This window comes from Rhinolophus sinicus, linkage group LG09, assembly GCF_036562045.2.
Source record: "Rhinolophus sinicus isolate RSC01 linkage group LG09, ASM3656204v1, whole genome shotgun sequence".
Taxonomy (NCBI): Eukaryota; Metazoa; Chordata; class Mammalia; order Chiroptera; family Rhinolophidae; genus Rhinolophus; species Rhinolophus sinicus.
Genome location: NC_133758.1, coordinates 18,727,362 through 18,751,477, shown reverse-complemented (window position 1 = coordinate 18,751,477; position 24,116 = coordinate 18,727,362). Strand labels below are relative to the sequence as shown.

Here is a 24,116-nt window from a genome sequence, read left to right as displayed (position 1 = left end):
CATCCCAACGAAAGAATAGACATTACACAAACAGATGCATGAGCAAAGCATCAGGGACAACACTCTTGCTTGAAAACATGACACGAAACACAAACAACAGTAAACGTTTTCATTTTTGGCGCTCCGGTCCTCGCGGGTTCCTGCCACCATCCTATCTAGCGAACTGGTGCGGGCAGGGAGGGAGGAAAGGGCCCCATTGTGGGGCCGAGAAGGTGTCTCAAGCCGGTGCCCAGACTCCGGGCGCAGAGGGGCCGGGTGGGCGCCACTGAGCGCGGACCTCCGGCGCGTCCTAGAGCGGCCGCGCGCGGACACGGCCGACGGCACACTTCCGCCTGCGCCGGTCGCCGCCTCGCGGACAGCTGGGCCTCGGTGTGGGCCTGCGCCTCCCTCGGCTCCCGCCGCGGGCCTCGGGGAGAGGGTGAGTGGGGCAGGGCGCGCCGGAGGGGTTCGGGCCAGGGTCTGCGCTGCCGCCACCCCCGCCCGGCCACCGTGTGGCCTGGGTCGCGCAGGCAAGCGCGCGCACTTTCTTCCGACTTGCGCGGCCCGGGCCCGCGCGGAGCACCCAGGCCGGGAAGCGCCCTGGAGCGTAGACGCCCCTCGTCCACCCCCGCAGGCGGGAGCCTCCGCTGTCCCGCCTTTCCGCCGCCGCCCACCCATCCTTTTGGGAGACTGACACTGACTTGGAAGAGAGCCTGGGCTGGCTAGTGGCCGGAGACCTGGCCTCTGGCCGTGACTCTGCCTGGGCCACTCACCCTAAGTCTCCAGGCCACGGCTCTTTAATCTCTAAAATGGAGGATGGCAGTATCTGCCCTCCCTGTACCACGGGGATCGCAGGGTGGGCACTGCCTGCCTGGAACCTGAGTCTCAACCCGGCAGCCTTGAGACTCATTTGGGAAGCCTTCCAAATGCTAAGGCACCAGAATCACCGGGAGATTGTGATACGCGGCGGGGACTGAAAGGCACTGGCCCATGGTGACAGTACTATGGTCGCGTGCTGTGACCGGACAGAATACGCACTTCGTCCAAGGTGCATCAGTGATAGTCATGAGAAAGCAAGCGGTAGTGTTTTTGTCCCAGAAGGCAGGTTTCTTTTAATTCCTAGTGCCTAGAATGGTACATGTCACAAAAACATGCACCACTGATTGAATAAATACTTTGTGATTACTTCCCGACCTAGTGGAGGGGTTTTGATTATTTGGTGTGTGTTTAAACTTTTTATTATGGAACCTTTCAAAAATATACGAAAATAGGATAGTGTACTGAATTCCCAACTCATGATCAATCCTGTTGTATCTATTACCCTCACCCCCACTGGATTATTTTAAAGGCAATCGGAATGTACCCTTTCATCCGTTAAATACTTGTTTATGTTTATAAAACACAATAACTCCTTTTTAAAACATAAAGCCATTATCAGTCTAATAAGCATTTCATGTTATCATCTATCCAGTCAGCATTTACAGTTCCCCAGTTGTCTTTTTTCCCTCCCATTATCAGTTTGTCCAAATGAGGATCCAAACAAGCTACATATGTTACAATTTATTGACATCTCATATCTCTCTTAATCGTTTTATTCTCTCCCTCTTTATATATATGTATGTATGTACATACATATATATGTATATACATATACATACATACATGCACACATATATATTTTTCCCCCTGTATTTCACTTGTTGGAAAAAATCAAGTCATTTATCCTGTAAAGTTTCCTGCATGCAGGATTTTGTTTTCCATCCCTGTGGTGTTCTTTAATAAGCTGGTATTTAGATTCCAGCTTTTTTCAGTTTCAGGTTCTTTTGGGCAAGAAAACCTCATAGTTACTATGTCCTTCATATTGCATCACACTAGGAGTTAGATAAGGTCTTGTCTGTCTTGTGGTGTTAAGATTGATCAATGAATCTTTTCTGTACAAATTGCACCACAGGGTAACTAAATAATTGACCTGGGATATGCAGAAGGATGCCAGCTAATAACTGCAGAAGGAATGAGAGACTATCAGCTTTTGGCAACTCCTAATGTGATAATGGATCCTGGCAATGATCATTAATGGCTGTTAACATCAGGAAAAGAGAGACAGCCAGAAAGCATGTGCTTCCTGGTGGACGGTACAATGCCACTTATCAAGTGTTCTTGGATGATGGGATTGGGGGATATAGATGAAATAAGATTGGCCATAAGTTGATAATTGTTGAAGCTTGGTGATGGGTATGTGGCAACGCAGTATACTAATCTCTCTGCTTTTGTATGTGTTTGAAATTTTTCATAATAAGAAGTTTTTTTTAAAGATTGACTGACTAGTGAGTTCAAGTCAGCCTGATCCGGTCCGTTATAGTTCTGTTCTCCATTAGCCTTTCACTAAGTGGTTCATAGCTCTGACTGCACATTAGAATCATAGGGGGAAAATTTTTTTTTTTAATACTAAAACACGTCTCATTTGCAGAATTGCCTGTCTAATTGTTCTGGGATGGAGCCCAATCATTGATATGTTTAAGAGCTGATTCTAATTTGCTCGAGGGTTACATACCACTGGCCTAGATCCATTATTTGTTAGGGATTACAAAGTGATTATATTCTATTATTCCTTCTGCATTTGTTAGCTTTTTATATTTTTAACTTTCTTTTTGTTTATTCTCACCTCTCCTGCAAACTGCAATCCATTAGGAAGCCTCTGCAAATTAAACTACTGAATTATCAGAGGAAGGTTCGATCTTGAAAGTGAAAATGTGGAGTAACACGTGGAAGAGACACTAGCAGTAACCTAAAGGCTTGTGTTTGAAATGGAAAATGTACCACTTGTGTGTGTCAGGTGTGTGGGGTGACGGGACTGGGGAGCCCACTGTATCCCCAAATTGAAAGGAGGATTAGGTGATACGTAGTTAGGACAGCATGTTCAGCCTATGACACCTTTTTAAAATCATCAATATTAAATAAATACAAAATAAATTAAAATTAAGTAAATTAAAGGCTGTTTGTAGCAACCAAAAACAATTCAAAGACTCAAAAGAAAAAATAATATCCCCCCCATTTTAATCACCCCTGAGATAACCAGTATTAGCAATGTGGTATGTATCTTTCGACACCAGACATTGATGTCTTATATAAATGTAGGGAGTTTGGACATTATTATAAAATGAGATCATGCCATAGCCATCTGTAACTTTTCTTATTGTCATACCTCCAGGACAAGAGTTACAGACCTGATTTAGCTTCCTAATAAACAGTTTATGGTATGAATGTACAATAAAAAATTCAATTGTTTCCTGATTTTTTTTTTCAGATTACTTCCAAATTTTAGCCACTTTAAAAGTACTGCAGTCAACATCACTGTACATAGATCCTTTATTGTTGTAGATTTCCCAAAATGGGATTGCTGGGTTAAAGTGTGTCGTAATTAGCGACATTATTACTGTTAGTAACATACATTACCAGATTACATAATAGCAATTCACACTTCTACCACTAGTGACAGGACTACCATTTTTTCTTGTCCTCGTTAGCATTGGCTAACATTAGTATTCGCCAGCTGATTTGTGGAAAATATGTCCGTTTCTTTCATTTGCATTTCCTCTGTGGGGACAGAGCCCCAGAGAGCAGTTTCCAGGCTCTTGGCCTCATGTGAAAAGGTGCTGGCTCAGGTAGTAAATGGCCATCAACTGTGATTGGATGGCCATCAGCTGTGGCTAGTTGGCTGTCAGCTGTAACCAGTGAGCTATTGGCCACTAATATAACCGCCGCGGCTACGGAGCAGAGTGGAGGAGAGTCGGTCGGTTGGCAGCAAAGCAGACAACAGGTTGCACGTCGTGTGAACCCAGCCTCCAGTGAGACCATAGTGGTGTGACTCCCCTACCTATGGCTCCGTGGGTGTTCCTTTTTGGCCTCACCATATCCTGCGTTCTTATATGGGGAGCGGGAATAGAGATCCCACAAGCCGCCTCAGGCCGCCTCGCACGACACATCTAACTACCTGGAGACTGAGCGCTTTTCATGCTTATTTTCTGTTTGGATTTCTTCTGTGAATTTCCTGTATATATCCACTTTTCTATTGTATCAGTTATTATTTTTTAAAGATTTTGTTGGGAAAGGGGAACAGGACTTTACTGGGGAACAGTGTGTATTTGCAGGACTTTATTGGGGAACAGTGTGTTTTTCCCAGGCCCCATCAGCTCCAAGATCAGTTGCTGTTGTTCAATCTTAGTTGCAGGGGGCGCAGCCCACCATCCCTTGCGGCAGTTGAACCAGCAGCCTTGTGGTTGACAGCATGCGCTCCAGCCAACTGAGCCAGCCATCTGCCCTGTATCAGTTATTTTTGAATGCAGTTACATGAATTTTTTTTTTAGGGGCCTTAACGCTTTATTACACAGTGCAAACAGTTTTCTCCAGGTGTTTTTTTGGCCCTTTGACTTTATGAGTCTTGATATATGAAAGTTTTTATGTAGTGAAAATGCCCTTTCCTCCCCCCCCTTTCTGGGTTTCCTATCTTGCCAATAAGGGCTTTCCCATCCCCCAAATTATATACATATTCTCCTAATTTTTTAAGCAGATTTTATTAGACCTTTAACAGTTAAATTTATAAACCCCATGGAATGTATTTTTATATACAATGCAAAGTGAGAATCTTACTTTCATTATTTTCTGCAAAAATAGTCAATTATGACAGTGCTGTTTATTAAATAAGTCACTCTTTTTACACTTTTGTTATATATTGATTCCCATGCATACCTATATTTATTTCTGCATTGTCCCTTTCACCTCTTTTTGTGCCAATATTATTCTCTTTTAGTTATACCTGATTAGTGTAGTAAGTGTAATATCTAGAAAGGGAAGTCCCTACTCACTACTTTATGTAATTTTCTTGCCCATTCTTAGACATTTAGTTTTTCTTCCATGTGATCTTTTGTTTTTTGGTTCCAAGAAAACTTTCACTGGGAATCTAATAGAATTTGCATTAAATATGTCTACATTAATTATAAAAAATGAACACATTAAGTCTTCCTATCATGAAACCTAATGTGTATGTGTTTGGGTCTTTTAGGGCCTGTTCCTTTCCTATTAACTGTATTTCTAGTGATTTTATAAGTTTTTTGTTGTTTCTTGTGAATGAGTTTTCCCATTTCTATTTTTATCTGGTTATTGCTAGGACTGAGGAAAATTATTGATAGTTTTGTATGTTTACCCAGCTCTCTCAAATATTCTTATTTTAGTATTTTTTCTTAAAATTATTTATGTTTGTTTTCCTCCCTGCCCTCAGTGTGGATAATCTATAATTGGTTATGTGTAAATTTGAATTTATTCTATTTGTTTCACAGCTCCCATCACGGAAGTATATCAGAAATAGTAGGTGTGCTCAGAAATAGTGAAAGGAAAAAGAGAGATGCCAGCAGTAGGCAGAAATCTACACACTCAGTAGGTTATTGCTGATCACTTATAATAGCAGAAACCCAAGTTCTAACCAGTCGTGGACCCTGTCATTTAGGGGAGTGAGATATTCACTGGGCATTCCTGTGAGGTATCAGTATTACTGAAGTATTGCAGAGCAATGCTATGTGTATATTTGTTCAGAGAAAGGGCTGATCGCCATGGGCACCAGAGATAGTAAGCGTAATTAAACCCCATCTCAGAATCTCAAATAGAGTGGTTGTTATTGTTTAGTGATAATTAGAAGAACTTTAAAAAAAAATCAATGCGTGGAAAGTACAGAAGTTCCTATATGCTTGTCTTCACACACACACCCAGGTGCCCAGTTGTTAATAGTGTGGCATTAGTGTGGTATCTCTGTTGCAGTTGATGAGCCAGTATTGATACATTTTTTTTATTACTGTTTTTTAAATTTTATTTTTTCTCCCTTCTGCTGCCTCCCCTCCCCCATTCCGGCTCAATCCGTTGTTTCTCAGTCTAGTTGTGTAGGACCCATCTCCCTGGCCCGTGCTGGTATTATGAGCCTTGCGCTCTCCCGGCTGAGGCAGTCGGTCCACGGTCAGTCAGCCGCTCACAGCAGCTCACGGCAGCACACAGCAGCCCATGGCAGCTCACTGCAGTTCACACCAACCTCCGGCTGCTCACAGCAGCCCAGCTCTAGGGAGAGCCATTGTTCACAATCTTAGCTGTAGAGGGCACAGCTCACTGACCCATGTGGGAATCGAACCAGGGACCTCAGCATTAGGAGCACAGCGCTCCAACCACCTGAGCCACTGGGCCGGCCTTGATACATTATTAACTGAAGTTTACATTAGGATTCAGTCACTCTTTGTGTTGTATATTCTATGGGTCTTGACCAATGTATACTCGTAATGAAGAGTCTATCTACTGTATGGTACAGAATAGTTTCACTGCCATAAATTACAGTAAATCTCTCAGGAACCTGTTTTTGATGATTTTGAGCAGTGATGTGAAATAATCCCTCGGTGCTGTTTCCATTGCAGGGTAGAAGATGTCTATGGATGTGACGTTTCTGGGGACAGGCGCAGCATACCCATCCCCAACTCGGGGTGCCTCTGCCCTGGTCCTTCGGTGTGAGGGTGAATGCTGGCTCTTTGACTGTGGGGAGGGAACCCAGACACAGCTTATGAAAAGCCAACTGAAAGCAGGTTAGTGTGCATTCAGCTATCTCATTAAGACTGTCTTTTGTTCTGCTTCCTTTCCTTGGCTCTCCTTGGCCCTTTGCTCAGAAACAGCCGTGACAGTTGCATCCCACTTCAGTACTAAATCCTGACACGACGGGGAAGGCCCTCAGACATTTGGCCACACCCACTGAACTTCATTCATTTATTCACTTTTCATTCATCCTGGAACTGTTGACAGCAAAGATTTATAGAGGTTCAGGGGATAGAGGATGGAGTGAGATACAACAGGCATATTAGATGGCTACTGCACAAGCAAAGGAACAGTGTACACCAGGGGTGTCCAAACTGCAGCCCGCAAGCCATTGTTAATTGGCCCGCAGCAAATTCCATAAATATATTTAGTTTACTTAAATAAACCAGGTGAGGCAATACATACTTCACCTCGAGTGAGTGGCCCGGCTATTTGTGTATTTTACCGCATATGGCCCTTGGTGAAAAACATTGAAAAAAGTTTGGACACCCCTGGTCTACACACTTATTTCCACCAGGAGATAGTTGTAAGTATCATGAGCGATTGCAAAGGGCAGTAGAAGTTCACAGAAGGGACATGCTCTTTTTCCACTTGGGGTTATCAGGGTAGGCATCTCAGAGAAGGTGACTTGTGAGTTGTTGAAGGAAGAGGAGGGATTCCCTGGGCTGGAGAGAAGAAGGGCATTCCAGCCAGAGGGAATGGAGTGAGCAAAGGCCCAGCAGAAGGAAGACCGAGGAGTACAGTGGTAAAAAGCCTCGGCCTGGAGTCTGGCAACCCTGGGTTCCAGTGCAGCTGTGTCTCAGCTTGTGACCTGAGCAGATCAGCAAACTTAACCTTTACCTTCCTCATCTCGAAAATGGGTAAAAACTCTACTTACAAGGGATATTATGAGCATTATATATAATAATCCCTTCTCTGTGTGGTTGTCTCCTTCTCATCAGTTATCTCTTAGCTCAAGTACCATCTCAGCGGCTTGGAACCTCCGGGTGAAGTAGTTCCTTCCTCAGGCATTCTGCTGCTCCATCCTATTTGTATTGACTTCTGAGCATCATCAGTGTCTAAAATGATGTTATTTCAATTGGCTGTTGCTGTGTGCACTCTCTCCCTGGACTACACTCAGTGAGCACTTATGGACCTAGGAGATGCCTAGTAAAGGGCCGTTCAATTAGTGCCTGAATAAGAAGTCCAGCAGTTACTACAGTGCCTCTCTTATCAGGTCTTGATAAATGGTGGTTACTGAGTTATTATTCCTGTGACTCAACACAGTGCATGGCATTTGATGACTAAAGGAAATACAGTTGTAGCATCCAAGGCTCTCTGGGTCTCTTGGTGGAAACTGACATACAGATAGTCATAGTGTAATGTGATAAGTAGAATAATAGAGGTGTCTTCTAAGTAATTTTGGAGCATGAAGGAGGGGGCATTCACTGTATCTGTGTGTTCAGAGAAAGCATCCCAGAGGTGGTAACACTTGAACTGAGATCTAAGAGATAAATAGAAGTTTCTCTGGGGAGAGAAGTAGGTTTGTACATTCAGGGGACAGACAAGAAAGTGAGAACAAGTAAGGGAGTTCCCAGGAGAGAAATGACATGTTTGAGGAAATACTAAGTCATCCAGAGTATGGGGTACTTGGCTGAAACGGGTGAGAGATAAGAACACTGTAAGTAAGTAAGTGCAGTCTTCCATGGTATATTAAGGTATTTGGACCTTATTACTCTATTGGCAATAAGGAACCATTAGAAGTTTTTAAGCAGGGGAATGACATGGTCTGATTTGTGTTTTTGTTCAGAGTTTTCCTATGGCAAAGGTGTTGGGAGAGAGCATAGCATTAGGGATACCAGCTGCAAGAAGAGAGGATGAGGATGTTGAAGCAGGAAGAAGGGATACAGATGAAGGAGAGAGACTCAATATAAGAGATACTTGTTGAGCCAACAGGTGGTGGTGACTGATTGAAGGTCTAGGGTGTGAAGAAGTGAAAAATGATTACAAGTTACAGATGGTGATGTCCCAGATCTGGATAGGAAGTTAGGAAAAGAGCTGTTGGAAGAAGAAACTAGGGAATATTACTCGGGAATCCTGGCCCCGAGGTGCACATAGGTCAGTTGTAATGATATACCGTCTTGTGCTGAAACCCTGAGGTAAGGGCAGGTACTATGCTTTATGGCCCTTGGATCACACAGGGGCTCCTTTAGTGAGAACTCTCAGGGTAGGTATAAACCACCAGTGGAGGCTATAATTTTAGCAGTTTAGATATTAGAAGTTGAGGTGGCAGCATAATTAAAATAGAAACAAGAAACAGTTAAGTGTGGGTGCTAGAGGTTTGGGTATGGTGAATAAGTCTTTACTTTTTACTAAATACTGTATCAGGTATCTATTGTTGCATAACAGATTACAAATTCAGTATCCTGTTTGCATTTATTATCTTATAGTGCCTGTGGATCAGGGACTTCGGGCGTGGTTTATCCGGGTTCTCTGCTTTAGGGTCTCATTAAGCTGCAGTCCCATTATTGGCTGGGGCCAAAGTCTCATCGGAGCCCCAACTAGAGGAAGAATCTGCTTCAGAGCTCACTCAGTTTGTTGGCAGAATCCTTATAGTTGTAGGGCTGAGGCTGCCCAGAGCTCCTAGAGGCCTCAGGCAGTTTCTGGTCATGTGTGTTTCTGCTTGATGGTAGCTTGAAGTGGAACCAGCAAGGGAGAAAGAAACTCAGGAGGAAATCTACTGGCAAGGTAACATAATCACATTGCATCCTGTGCCACATTTTACTGGTTAGAAGCAAGTGACAAGTCCCACCACTCAAGAGGAGGGAATTATAGAAGGACGTGAACACCAGGAGCCAGGGGCCATGGGTACCACCTCAAGTCTATCCGCCACAATACCTTTCTCTAATATTTTATAGCTTCTTTACATAGTCGTTTTCAAGTAAACAGTTTGCAAAGCTAAGCCTGGCAAAGCATTATTTAATTAATTAAATTAAGCCTAAGAGAAACCTTAGCCTATTAAATTTTTATTGGCTTAAAAAAATGTCCTGGCCTCAGAGAGGAAGGTGAGGTGGTAATCACAGAACATTCTCTATGACTCTGTAGCACTTCAAAAGCCCCCAGTCTCAGACTGGCATGCAGTACCCTCCATACATCTTGGTTTCTCTCAATAACCCAGTAAGGACCTATCACCATTTGTTTCATTGAAACCCTTTCAGCGTGTCCAACCTCCTGGGGTAATAATATTTCATGAGGACGTACTTTCTATTTACCCAAACATACTTCTTTCCGCCTTCCATGGTCCTACCCTGCAAGTGCCTGATTAACAAGTGTAGGTTTGCCACGTCTACTTCTTTCATAATTTTAAAGACTGAGCGTTAAACCTTCCTTTTTCCCTTAAAAATGACTATAAAAAGTATAAATGCTCATTGTAAAAGTTCAAAGAAAGCAAAAATGTATAAATAAGAAAAGCCTATATCCCCATCTCATAGGTAAATTTTCTGTACATGTAGATATGGCCATGGTGTAGGGGAGTGTGTGTGTGTAATTTTCTATAATGGAATCCCACTATACTTGCTGTAACCTGCTTATTTTCAACTGAACTAACATACAAGCAATATATTGCAGACATCTCCCTAGGACAGTAAATATAACTGCATCATCACTTAGAGTGTGTTTAGTATTCCACTCCTCAATGGATGACATATTCTCCTGTAACTTTCTTGTTCTCAATTGAAAGGGAACTCATTTTTCTTTCTTCATCTGATAGCTTTGTCTCACCTTTGATAATTGTGGTTGCCATTCCTTCTCCCTCTGAAATCAAAGTGTCTTGAAAAAGGAAATGTTTGTCTTCCCTGAACATGTGACAACTGTGGGAAGCAATTGTGTACTTACTTAATTTGTCTCACTTGCTTTGGGTTCACAGATTGTTTTGGTTTCAGTATGGCTCTGTTTTGCAGCAGATAGTGAGAGGGCACAGAACGTCTGACCCAGCACTTTTGAGTGAGATCAGGACTCAGCAACCGTTGTAGGCCTCAGGTCACACTTGTGGGTGCCTTGGCAGCCTGGATAGCAGGAAGGGGTTCTAAAAGTCAAAAAACAGTAAAAGGAAAGACTGAAAAGAGAACACAGAAAGGAGCATTTGAGGAAACGTCTAGAGTGCCTCCTGGGGATTCTCAAGGTCCAAAATCAGCCTCTGTCCAATCTATTGTTCTCTGCCTCAGGGCCCTGGGCTTGGTGCACTAACTCGCTCGGGGAACATTTTTGCCTTGATGTCACAGGACAAATCACATTACAGCAAACTATTCCTGTTCTTTTATTGTATCAATGAACTGGTCCTGTTCTTTTATGATAGCAAGTATTTGCAATAGGTGGGCCATGTGCTAAGACCACGAGCCTCTGTTATACTAAAAATGTGTTGATTGTGATTGTTTTAAACGCTTGTGGTGCATCTCAGGAAAATGGTGATGTGGCGTCTTTCCACCTACCAGCAGTAAATTCTGTTTCCCATTGGGTAAATCAACTTACAACCTAAGCCAATATGCACTGAAGAAGCTGTTGTGTTAGTTCAGACTGAAGGGACGGGATGAGTCCACATACCTTTACATAACACCATAGGGGATCTGCCTTCTAGCTTCTGTGCCCACCTCCTCCCCTCTCAGTCCTTCACGCTGGTTCGTCTCCTGTCTCCTGCTTCCTCCCTTTTCCCTTGCCTCTCCCTCCCTCATCATCTTCCCTTTTATCCTCCCCCTTCAACCTCACTGAGACAAGCAGGCTCTAACTTGGTTGATTAATCTCTGTCCAGTGTAGAAAGTCCTTAAAAGGCAGTTTTGATTTCAGTCAGTTGGAGCCTGGGGAACCTTCGTTTTTTTTGCTGGGAATACATAATTGCTATTCTCGGAGGGAGCCATAGGGGGCAGTGTAACTGTTAGTTGCTTTTGACATCTGAGGCCAGTCTAGTTACTTAAGTGAATTAATTTGGTACAGTTCCTTATTGCAGCTGCTTTTGTTGTTATTAAGAGGATATGTAGGAAAATACTCTAAAAACTGTAATACTATATAATTTGAAGATGTTTTATTAGAAAAATTATGTCTTGTTAAAACCATCTAGTGAAATAAAGCCTGTCTTTTTTGCTTCTGGAATCATATAGAAAAATATTAAAAAATAAGTTTATGGTGATAAGTAAAACTCTAAATTCATTTCACTGCTTTCTATGTAAGCTGTTATGCGTGTTTCAAGTAGTTTTGTATGGATTTGTAGTTCTGAAAAATTCCCAATGTTATTTCTCTGCCTCAATCAAAAGGGAGAATTACCAAGATCTTCATCACGCATCTTCACGGAGACCATTTCTTTGGCCTTCCTGGCCTCCTCTGCACAATCAGCCTGCAGAGTGGCTCCACGGTCACCAAACAGCCTATTGAAATCTATGGCCCTGCAGGGCTTCGGGATTTTATCTGGCGAACCATGGAACTGTCTCACACAGAGTTGCTCTTCCCTTACGTGGTTCACGAGCTGGTGCCTACGGCAGATCAGTGTCCCATAGAGGAGCTAAAGGAATGGGCACACATGAATAGGACAGACAGCTTTTCCCAAGAGGGAAAAGGAAGAACTATCCTATTAGACTCGGAAGACAACTCATACCTTCTGGTTGATGATGAACAGTTTGTTGTAAAAGCATTTCGCCTCTTTCACCGAATTCCCTCCTTTGGGTTTTCAGTTGTGGAGAAGAAACGCCCAGGTAAACTCAATGCACAGAAACTGAAAGACCTTGGTAAGTGTTTTGTTTTGTTTTTTTCCTTCTGATCAATCAAGCTGTTGTTAGCTGAAGTAGTTACAAGTGTCATAGTGACTTTCCTTTCCTGTCTCCCAGGCCTAAAACTGACAGTTTCTCCATTTATTTCTTTTGCTCAAGGTTTGCTTATTAAGGGCAATTCCTGGGGCCAAAAGGTGCTACTCAGAGCAAAACCCAAGTGTGTGTTTGACTCTTTCTCTCTTCAGCTCCCCTGATGCACATTCTGTCTGTCTTATCTTCAGCTTACCCTATCTTGGTTGGCAGGGTAGTGGTTGTTGTCTTAGGTCTAGGCTTTTATTTTCTCACGTCTTCCTTCTGAAATATGTTTTCAATGATACCTTTGGCCTGAGAATATTTGCTATATCATAACCTTGCAACTGCAACCAACAGCTTTCAGGGTTTTCCTTCTCTGCCTTGATTGAGTTAATCTGGTGTTCGGTGCACCGCGCCTCAGCCATTTTGCCTACCTGGGTTCATCATAGTTGAAAGCAACCCCCAAAGATGGGTTTGGGGTCCACCTGAGGCTGCGTGCCTCCTCCACGCTCGGCCTGTGTGCCTGAGGGCATCCACAGTGCCTCTCTCCAGGCGGTGTCCACCACCTTCCTTGGCACGGCCATGGCAGAGCCATAAAAAGCACGATGGTGTCTGTCGTGTGTTTGTTTCTTTATTTACGCACCGTCTTCCTTTCCCAACTAAAACAAAATGCAAAATAATGAGGAAAGATATTTTTCTTATCTAAAAACCTGTGGAAATACTCTTATTTTGAGAAACTTTACATATGATTCATGTTGGAATCAGTGCACACATTCTGTCTGTGTTGAATGTGTCCAGAGTGATGACCAGTGTTTTTCTAAGTTAGTGTGAGATTTAAGCCCAGTGGGTAAGCGAGGAGCTGCCCCATCTCCAAGGAAGATTACGTAATTGCCGGAAACTCTCCTTGATCCTGTGACCCAAACAATGCCCTCTAACCATTTTTTTATTAAGCGAGTTAGTTTGTAGGTACCTTGTCATTATTTAAATGGACTCTTTAATTTTGCCCAAAGATGAACTTATTAAAAAAACACTCACAAACACTGTTATTCCCACACAAGCAGAGAATCAAGGCTGTTATCGTAACTGTGAGATGGTCCTAGTGGGGCTTGAGAGCTTAAACCTCATCTGACACTTGTGCTTGGGAAATGTTTTAAGAACAAGGGCATTGCCAACACTGAACGTTTAACAATGTACAAATATTCCAGTTTTCCACAAATAGTAAAATATTTATAACAATTATAGGAAGAATTGGCTGCATTAGCTATTTGCTATTTGCCGTGCTGTTAAAACAGAGTCTCGAGTCATAAATTCCATTCCCATGATGTGATGTTATCTGCCTCCATCATTAGGTGTCCCGCCAGGTCCTGCCTATGGGAAGCTGAAAAATGGAATTTCTGTTGTTCTGGAAAATGGCGTTACAATTTCTCCCCAAGATGTCTTAAAAAAGCCCATTGTTGGAAGGAAAATCTGCATTTTGGGTGACTGTTCTGGGGTTGTGGGTGATGGAGGAGTGAAGCTGTGCTTTGAAGCAGACCTGTTGATCCATGAAGCGACGCTGGATGACGCCCAGATGGACAAAGCGAAGGAGCACGGCCACAGCACACCGCAGATGGCAGCCGCCTTTGCCAAGCAGTGCCGAGCGAAGAGGCTGGTTCTCACTCACTTCAGTCAGAGGTACAAACCAGTGGCCTGGGCCCGAGAAGGAGAAACAGATGGCATTGTAGAACTGAAAAAGCAAGCAGAATCGGTGTTCGATTTCCAAGAAGTGACTCTAGCAGAAGATTTTATGGTGATTGGCGTTCCGATCAAGAAATGAAAGCTGTGTTCCTGAATGCATATGCCCTGTCTATGCACATGTTACTGACCCCGCAGCCAAGTTTGTTGTTGTTGTTGCTGTTGTCGTTGTGGTTTTGGTCGAAAATTATTTGGGTCCTAATAATCCTAAGAAGGATGGAGCTGCATTGCTGAACTGACTCCGCAGGGAGAGGGAGCAAACTTTTTGATAATAAATCATTTAAAAAAGAAAACAAATAACAGCATCCTTTTTAAAGTCCAACTTGGACAAAATGATAGACTAGTCAGGTACATTTTGTGTTGTGTGGCTGTTGCTTCAGATACACGCCAGGACCCCGTACAATCCTGGGCTCAGCTTCTGCCTGGCTTCATTGCTGTTGTTGGCAAGGTACACAGGGCTTGGCCCTCTAGGCTAGAAATGGTATTTGGCCGTTGGTATTGAATCTGTTCGTGTTATTAACAGAAGAGAGAGAAGTGTAAGGAGACATTGGACATGCAGGATTGAAGCTGGCATGTTCAATCTTGAATTCTTTGCTGGAATACTGAATGCAGGGGTGGGCCAGGTGTTTATCCTTCAATTAATATGTTATTGAACTTTCCGGTTTGCTCTGAACCTGTGGTTCTCCTCTGAGGATGATACCACTCCCCTAGATGGAGTTTTCAAATTGTTGAGGATGTTTCTCGTCAAAATGAGTGGGAGTGGGGGGAGAGCCCTACTGGTATTTAGTTAGTAGGAGCCAGGGATGCTAGATCCTGCAAGGTTTGGGTCAGTCCTGTACGATGAAGAATTATCTCACCCTAAAATACAAATTGCAGGTACATAGCAACTTAAAACCTATACTCCCAGTGTGAATATGCTTTATCAAAATTGGTGACATAATGAGTTGAACTACTAGGAAAGTCAAATTCTACAACAAACCCTAAAGAAGTAGCTAAGTAAATATGTTGGAATTAGAATGTCATATCAAATGTTACTTGACAGAAATGAGCCATGAGCTGGAGCTTATGAATCCAGAGGTAAATAAATGATATCTATTTTCAACTGAGGTTTAATTTAGGTGTTCCTATTAATAATTCTTTGAGCACAATTTTAATAAGTATTCTTTCTAGAATAGCATTTCCTTCTGAGGTGTCTTCTACCTCCCTTCTGTCTGCCATGGGGTATCTCTGAGTCATTGGCCCCACAATATTTCTCAAAATGTGTTACATGGAAAGCTAGTCTCAAGTACTGATTCATTCAAAAGGGCTCCCTAATCAAATCAGTTTGGGAAACCCTTTATGCTATGTGTTTCTCTGGGAGTGTTCTAGTGTCCATTGATATATTAAAAACAGTACTGCTGGAGTGGTCCAAAACCAGTCTTCGGTGCCAGGTAGACCTGACTTCAGAGTCCCATTGTGTACCTTCTGGTGGTACCTGTGCAGTCTGGAGCAGATTACTTTCTCTGAGCTTCTGCTTGCTTATCTCTAAAATGTGAAAAATAATACCTATGTCCTAGGATCATTGTGAAGCTTAAATAAGACAGTGGCTAAGAAGAGCGTAGCACATTGCTTAAAAGCACTGAGAAGTCCTGCAGTCCTGAGCCTCTCAGCTCTACTGAACCCCACTTTTAGTCCTGTTTCACCATATACTGTTTATTATCATCTCAAGAACGTAGAATTTTATAGTACACGTAACGTATTTGGAAGTATTGTCATGTGTACACTGTTAAGTTTCTTTGGGTTCTGGGGTTTCTTTAGTTAAAAAAAAATACTCCTGGATAGTTCTGGAGTCCCTGAAGTAGCGATAATCAAGATGGGTCTAGTTCCTCAAGACCTCAGTCATTCTGAAGCAGCCTCCAGAGGGTCTGATTCTGGCTCTAGGCTCTCGGACCGCGAAAGTACCAGATTTTGACCAGCCTTAAACTTGGTTTCTGAACTCAATTCAAACAAGCATTTATTAGACACTTAGTGTGTGCCCAAACCTGCATAAGACGGCATGGCTAGTACTAGTACCTCTACTGCATGGAGCTTTTGAGGGTGAAGGCTGTGTGTCTTAGTCACCTCTGCATTTTTAGAAATACCCACCCATAGTAAGCATTCAGAAACGTTTACCGAATGAAATGAGGCCTTGATATCGTGAGCCTGTGAACTTTAGGACCTAAAGTTCAGGACCTGTGCCTAGCCCATTTCATTACTGTATTTGTCCAGAACATTTTACCCAGTTGGTGGTGCCCCATTCACTGAGTACCAACCAAGTGCCAGGCTTTACTGTGTTGGGAGTATGTAAAGGAACATAAGACAAAATCCCAGGCTCACTGTCTAAGTGGTCGAGACAGATAAGTAAACAAAAGTAAACATGCAGCTCTAATCCTGTAGCCTGGCACTCAGTTTGCTGTTCCTGAGCATTATTTGGTAGCTGACCTGAGCTGTGCCCTTAGAATCAGGCTCTATTAATACATGTGGGCTAAGCCCTCAGAGACCATAGGAATGTGGGAATGAATTGATACGTTGGATCAAGTGTAGGGTATCAGTCCACAGTGAGAATTCTTTCTTGGACTCTTTTGGCCTAGAATTTGTTCTTAAGGGTAGGACACACTCTAAGAATTTGTGGAGCTAGAGTTAAGAATGAAACGTATATTGGACTTCCCAGATCCTGTATTCTGCTTGTGGTTGTAGGACTCTAAGAAGGGATTAGAATATGTATTGTGCCTGAACTTATTCAATCACTGCGTCCTCTATTGGCAAGGAACGTCTTGGAACCCTGAGAAATGCTGTTGTTCCTTAATGCTTCCCCCAAATTATTATATTTCTAGTTTTTACCTGCACCATTGATTGAGGTAATGAATTCCGTATCTACACTCAGTTGGCAGGAATCCACAAGTAACTGCTTGTTTTAGATAAAAAATACGCACTTTCCAGTTCTCAAAAGGTGTTTAGACTTGCCCAAGTAGACCCCAAATTAGCTGTTTTCTAATACTCATGCCTCGTTAATATATTTTCAGTGAACTTTTAATCATACAGGCAGCACATGCTCAGTAGAGAATTTTTTTAAAAAAGGTTCAAGCAAAGAAGGTGATGACCCCGAATTCCACCCACCAGAGAGCTACTTCTGGCCCAGTGGTCCTGCAGCTGAGGTGGAGTCACTATTCCACAAGGTCGTACGGAGGTAGGCAAGGGTGTAAGGAGACAGAGATCCTTGGGCTCTGATTACAAAGACGAATTCAGTAGTCCTGGGGTGGGACCCAAGAATCTGCATGTATAAATAAGCCCATCCTCCCCCATTATTCTGAAGTATATGGGTGGCAGATCACCATGGGAGAAAAAAACTGTCTTTTTTCTGTGCACTAAAAAAATTGGAATGTGTATAGATATTTTATATATATCTATATATAAACATATAACATATTTACATGTGTGTATATTATACACATGCATATTTTTACATGTAGGTTGACCTCAACTGTTTTTCTCATTTAACATTATGAGCATTTTCCCACAGCATTAACTGTTCTTTGAAAGCATGAATTTAACGATTTTATATTATTCCAGTCTATAGTTCTAACATAATTTAACCATTTTCCTACTTTGGGGGCATTGAGATTGTTTTCCATTATGTGTAAATAATATACTATTTGAATAATAATATGAATATTCTCGGGCGTAAATCTTTGTATCTCTGAGTATTTCTTGAGGATTGACTTCTCTGAAGATCAAAACATCTGACTTATGTTTTTAGACTCTGCATAGGAATCTCCCACTTGTTTTCTATTCCACACTCTGCCGCAGCGTGACAGAGGCCCGTTTCATTGCTCCATCATAGATGATAATGGAGTATCATCAATTAATGACCTTTAGATCACGTCTCTTTCAAGACATTTGTCTTATAAAATTATTTTTGCCTCCTAGTACAAATAACTATTATGTCTTTCAATTAGCACATGTAATTCAACTGTGATTTTTTTTTTTTCTTATAATAATCTTAAGCCAACTTAAAAATTTGGTCGTTTTTACTTAGAGGGATATAAAAATCCTTACTGCTACAAATATGTTCATGACAGATGTACAGTGAGGTACTTTTGTCTTCACAAAGGTATAAATTTATAATGAAATGTACTGATTCTGTCCTTATTGATGGATGTATTTTTCAAGTAATGAATGAGTCAGTATTTTTTTTTTCTTATATGAACAGAATAAAAAGGAAATGCTGGTAATGCTTTGAATGTTTGCTCTGGGCAGGATAAGAACAGAGTTAAGGAGGGGTGTGGCAGGACATGGGGCAAGATCAAGAAAGATATTTTCTTCCATAGTAGGAACTAAACAATATTTAAAACTGAAAAATAAATAGCACTTTAAGCATATTATGTTTTTTAAAAAAGGAGGGGAGGGTAGTAAATACCAAAAGAGTAGTTAAGAGTGGAGGAAGGGATCCTTAGTGGAAGGTGCAAGGGGTCTGTGAGGGGCAGTCAGAGGACTACTGTTTCTCATAAGCCTAATAGAACTAGTGCTGTTTGATATTTTGAACTAGTTATGCGTGTTTGTATTCATTTAGCTGAAAAATTACATTAAAACACATGCACATAGTAAGATACTGCTCTGAATAATTGTATCAATTGCTGGTCTCCAACTTTTTTCAAAATGTAAATCTGAGCCTAGCACCACCCCCGTCCCCTACTTGAAACTTCTTAATGGCCTTGCCTTACCCACCCTGTCCAACCTTTTGCAGAATGCCACTCACTTTTGCAGCCCCAACCTTCTCTTAGTCCTTTGTGGGAGGTTTCTGTTCTTGCACAGCCTTGGCACAGGCGGCTCCTCTGCTCCCTGGACCTGGAATGTTCTTTCTCCGCTCCCCACGGTAACCCTTACTGGGCCTTATGACGACTGCTGTCACATCCTTTTGGAAGCCCTGGACGTCACCTCTTGGTAGCATGTTCTTCTCACAGCTCCCGCGACCCACCTTCCTGGTGCTTGTCCCTTTATATTTTCATGTTGCTTGTGTGAGTATTTGACGTTTCTCTTTCTCACTAGAACTGTAAGCTTCACAAGAGCAGAACTGTCTGATTTTGTTTCCCTGTGTGCCCTAGCTCTTAGCTCAGTGCCTGGAACATATGAGGCACTCAGTAAGTGGTGACTGGCTCCATTTTCCTTGACATCCTGTTCTTCTATTAAGATGCAATACCTTGTTCTCCTAGGGATGTTTCCTGATTAATAACAACAAACAACAAACAAAAATCCCCACCTTTAATCTCTGAACTAAAACCGGGAGGAAGACATCGGTTACTTGTGACCTTAATGAGGCCAATCCTTATAAATATTAATACTAATTCTAAAGCTTTAGCTTGGTGTCGTAAGATGTGCAGATAGTTCTCTAGAGTTAACTAGGGAAAGGGCTAGAAAAGGAGTTTCTCTGCCTAAGAAATTTGGAGTGTTGGCTTTTGCTATGCATAGGAAAGTCAGAACAAAGGTAATACAGAATGAGGGGAGAAGAAGGCCAAATGCCGCGCAGGAGTCTGGAGCCCTACCAGGGGATGGAAGTGGTGGGAGAATCTGATGTTAATTTTATGGTGGCTGCATTGTTTGGAAGTAAATCCCTCCAATTCCCCCAAACTTTCTTTGAAGGCAGCTAGACTCATAGCATTTGTGGACCCCTCCCCAACCATGCACACCACCAAACAAGAACAAGTTCTGAATTCCATGAGTGGGCTGACCTGGGTAGAAAAGGGACAGCAGGAGTGAGAGACGCAATCCAAAACCGAGGCAGTTCACAGGAGCTGGAGTCGGAGGTGACCGCGAGAACCTAAGTCTCCCAAGAATTTTCAGAAACATAACCCATAAAATTGGGAGGCAGGAAAGGCGTTGAGCCAATTTCATATGTATCTTAAAGGACAGAGTAACGCCAGCTGACATGTGGATACAGATATTTCTGTGTCCTTGACAGACATATTGTAAGGATTAAAAAGCTGTCATATCTAGGATAACAAGGAAATTGAGGAGGGTGCTTAAGTTCATCCAAAGTAAAAAAAAAAAATTTCCACTCCTAAATAAAGCTAGCAGAGAAACACTATTGCTCAGATGTCACCATGCTAATTATATACCCAGCAGACTTGGCAGGTACAAAGATGAAATTTGCCCACAAAAAAAGTAAAAGGGGAAAGGCAAGGGATCAAGTTTCCCAGCTATGTAAATCCCAGAAACTAACTGCCAGAAACTGTTCAAGCGGCCTCAGGTAGAGCTCAGCAACATTTAGTTCAGTGTCACCAAAATGAAACCAAGAGTATCTTGTCTAGGTGGTTCTCTACGTTGTTGTGACTTCCAGAGGTCATAGGCTTGTCCAAATGAGACCATCTCCTGGACTGGAGATTGCCTTGTAGAAATACCCGTGCCTGGGTAAGCAATCAAATGCTGATCCCAACTGGCTTACAAAGGGCCTTACCACGAAACCATCTTCATACAGCCAGTGGATACTGAACACGATCTCCCACGGGCCTGTACTGAGAGGCAGTATAACCTACTACTGCAGTGGTCTTCGAATTAGGTTATTTGTACCCCTGAGGATATGCAAAGACTTTTCTAAGGATACACAGGCGTGCTTTCACATGAAATACTTCCTGAAATCAGTCTTCCTGAGAACTAGCGTAGAGAGTCTTGCTGGTTTCATTGCATAATGCTCCAGGATGACAAACATCTGGGATTCCAAAGAAAGAGATAATTGAAATATTGTATTGGGGTTTATACATGAATGATTAGGTAAGAAATTTTTTTGCAAGTTGGGTAGTTTCCAGTTTGCTGCTTTGGACAAAATTGAAGGAGGATCTAATCAAATCCAGATCAAGGAATATTTCATCTGTCCAATGACAGATTTTTTAAACAATTTTATTGAGAGATAATTCACATACCATACAACTGCATGGGTTTTCATATTTTCACAGAGTTGTGCAATCATTATGACTATATTTTACTATATTTTAGAATATTTTCATTATCCCCCAAGAAATCTCATATCTTTTGGCAGTCACTCCCACTTTCCTCCCAAACTTCTTAGCCCTAAGCTATTTTCTACCACTAATCTACTTTCCAACCACTAATTTACTTTCTGTCTTTATAGATTTGCCTATTCTGTGTATTTATATAAATTGAATCATATAATATGTGGTCCTTTGTAACTGACTTCTTTCACTTAGCATAATGTTTTCAAGATGTGTCTAAGTTGTAGCTTACGTCAGTACTTCATTTCTTTTTATAGCCAAATAATATTCTGTTGTATGGATGTTCCACATTTTATGTATCCATTCATCATTTGATCCAATGATAGATTATTTACAATATACCTATATTAGGAATGAAAAAAGAGTGCTGCAGAGCTTACAAATATTAATAAGTTAAAAGGATACTATTTTATACGAAATAACTTTAATTTTAGATAAAATTACTAAAACAACATCCTTAAACAAAATGTGCCAGAACTGACACAAGAAAAAAATCTAGGACTATTCAGATTTTCTGAGTTTGTGATTAAAACCCTTCTAAAACTAGACAAAAACAAAAACCACTTCCAGGCCCAGATAGTTTTGCTAGTGACTCATTCTAAACAATTAAGGAAGAAATATACCTTTCTTCCACAAACACTTCCAGAAAATAAAAAGGAACACTTCCCAACTCATTTTATGAGGTCAGCATAACCTTGATGCCAAAATTTAAGGATGTTAAAAGGAAGGGAAATTACAGACTAATTTCTCTAATACAAACCCTAAAGAAAATAATCAGCTAATTGAATCCTGTAATATGCAAAGAGTAAAACATCCTGGCAAAAGGAGCTAATTTCAGGAATGGAAGGTTTGTTTAACATTTGAAAATCAATATTATTTGGCACATTAACAAAATTAATGGGAAAAAAAGTAGTAAAATGATCTCAATAGGTACATTTTTTGACAAAATTTATTACTCAGTTATACTAAGAATTCTTGCATATGAAGAACAGGAGGGAATGTTCTTAATGTGATAAATATTATCTGCAAACAAATACTGTAAACATTACAATATTTAGTAATAAAATATTGAAATCTTTCCCCCTTGGGATGAGAAACAGACAAGGATGCCCACTGAATACCACTTCTACTCAGACCCAACATTGCTTTGAAGGTCTTAGCCAGTGTAATAAGGCAAGAAAAATGAATGAAAGGTATAAAGATTGAAAAGGAAGAAATAAAAGTGTCATTGTTAGCAGGTGATATGATTATATACATGGGAAATCCAAAAGAATAAGAAGATAACCTATTAGGATTAGATGCTCCCTGGCCATCGGTCACTTAGTAGTCCCCTCCATTATCAGATCGACTGTCATGGTATCACAGTGCTTGAGTTCAAGTGACCCTTATTTTACTTAATAAGGCCCCAAAGCCATTCACATAACTTTTATTATAGTATATTGTTATAATTGTTCTATTTTATTATTAGTTACTGTTCATCTCTTATTGTGCCTTATTTATAAATTTAACTTTATCACAGGTATGTACGTGTCAGCAAAAACATAGTATATATAGGGTTCAGTACTATTCATGATTTCAGGCATCCAAGGGGATCTCGGAATGTATCACCCATGGATACAGGGGGACTACTCTAATATTAATAAAAGGAAGTCAAATGGAAAACAAGCACAAGGTAAAAAAAGGAATGGTGAAAAATTTCATCAGGGGACCACTGGTATAGTAGATGAGAGCACAGACTCTGAAATAAGACTGAAGTGGTCTTGAATAAATTATTTCATCTCTCCTATACCTCAGTTTCCTCCTCTGTAAATCTGGAATAGTAATAGTATTGCTATGAATAAATTGTTATGAAGATTAATAACTTATTATAGATAAACATTTAGAACTGTAAGTGTGCTGTACAAATTAGACATGATCATTATTAAACCCCAAATTGGAGCCTAGGTTGTTCCCTCATCGTTTAGATGTACTTCCACTCCCAGGAGTTTGGGAATGCCCACAGAGTGCTCCACCAGCTCAGAGAGGGGGTAGGGAGTGCCTGCAACCCCCCAGCTTGGGATGGGTAGGGCCAGGGTACATGGCTTTCCATCTGTGTAAAAGCCACTAGCCACATGTGCTGTTGAGCACTTGAAATGCGGCTAGTCCAAACCAAGATATGCTGCAAGTGGAAAGTACTCACTAGATTTCAGACAGTATGAAACGAAGAGTCTAAAACATTTCAATCATTTTTTTTTTACATTGATTATATGTCGATGTGATATTTTGGACGTATTAGGTTAAATAAAATGTATTATCAAAATTAATTTCACCTGTCTCTTTTTACTATATTTAACGTGGCTACTAGACAATTTAAAATTACATATGTGGCTTACATTATATTTCAATTGAACAGTGCTGCTTTAGACAGTCTGTCTCAATGTCAGCAGTCAGATGATCCTTTAGAAATATAATTCAGGTCATGTTTCTACTCTGCTCAAAACTCTCCAATAATACCATGTTTCCCTGAAAATAAGACTTAGCTGGACCATCAGCTCTAATGCATCTTTTGGAGCAAAAATTAATGTAAGACCCGGTCTTATTTTAATATAATATAAAACCAGGTATAATATAATACAGTATAATATAATATAATATAACATAATATAATATATAATACCAGGTTTTATATAATACAATATAAGACCAGGTATAATATAATATAATATAATATAATATAATATAATATAATATAATATAATATAATATAATATAATATCGGGTCTTATATTAATTTTTGCTCCAAAAGACGCATTAGAGCTGAGTGTCCGGCTAGGTCTTATGTTCGGGGAAACAGGGTACCACATCTCACTCAAGAGTAAAGGTCAATATTCTGACCACGGTCTACAAGGTCCTATGTGATTAGCCCTACCCACTGTCACCCCCAATCTCTCTCCGGTCTAGGGTGAGATCGAGAGTTTGC

The 24,116-nt window shown here is 41.2% G+C and overlaps 1 protein-coding gene across 3 annotated transcripts; it reads left to right on the top strand.

Moving 5' to 3' along the window:
* The first annotated feature begins 197 nt into the window (after window positions 1-197).
* On the top strand, window positions 198-23,705 carry ELAC1 (elaC ribonuclease Z 1). Of its 3 annotated transcripts, none has more exons than XM_019721816.2 (5): window positions 198-418; window positions 2,668-2,812; window positions 6,426-6,590; window positions 11,880-12,347; window positions 13,751-23,705. In XM_019721816.2, the coding sequence occupies exons 3-5, from the start codon at window positions 6,434-6,436 to the stop codon at window positions 14,215-14,217; spliced, it is 1,092 nt and encodes a 363-aa protein (XP_019577375.2). In that variant the 5' UTR covers window positions 198-418; window positions 2,668-2,812; window positions 6,426-6,433; the 3' UTR covers window positions 14,218-23,705. The 3 variants fall into 3 exon arrangements, with proteins under 3 accessions (XP_019577375.2, XP_019577367.2, XP_019577382.2); XM_019721823.2 differs by lacking the exon at window positions 198-418 and adding an exon at window positions 425-1,027; XM_019721808.2 differs by lacking the exon at window positions 2,668-2,812 and having other exon boundaries at window positions 207-418.
* The last annotated feature ends 411 nt before the right edge of the window (window positions 23,706-24,116 follow it).

Excerpts from the sequence above, each read along its gene's own strand:
- ELAC1 (XM_019721816.2), top strand. The coding sequence starts at position 6,434 with ATGTCTATGGATGTGACGTTTCTGGGGACAGGCGCAGCATACCCATCC. Across the intron at positions 6,591-11,879 it reads GAAAAGCCAACTGAAAGCAG|GGAGAATTACCAAGATCTTC; the intron begins GTTAGTGTGCAT and ends CTCAATCAAAAG. Across the intron at positions 12,348-13,750 it reads ACAGAAACTGAAAGACCTTG|GTGTCCCGCCAGGTCCTGCC; the intron begins GTAAGTGTTTTG and ends CTCCATCATTAG.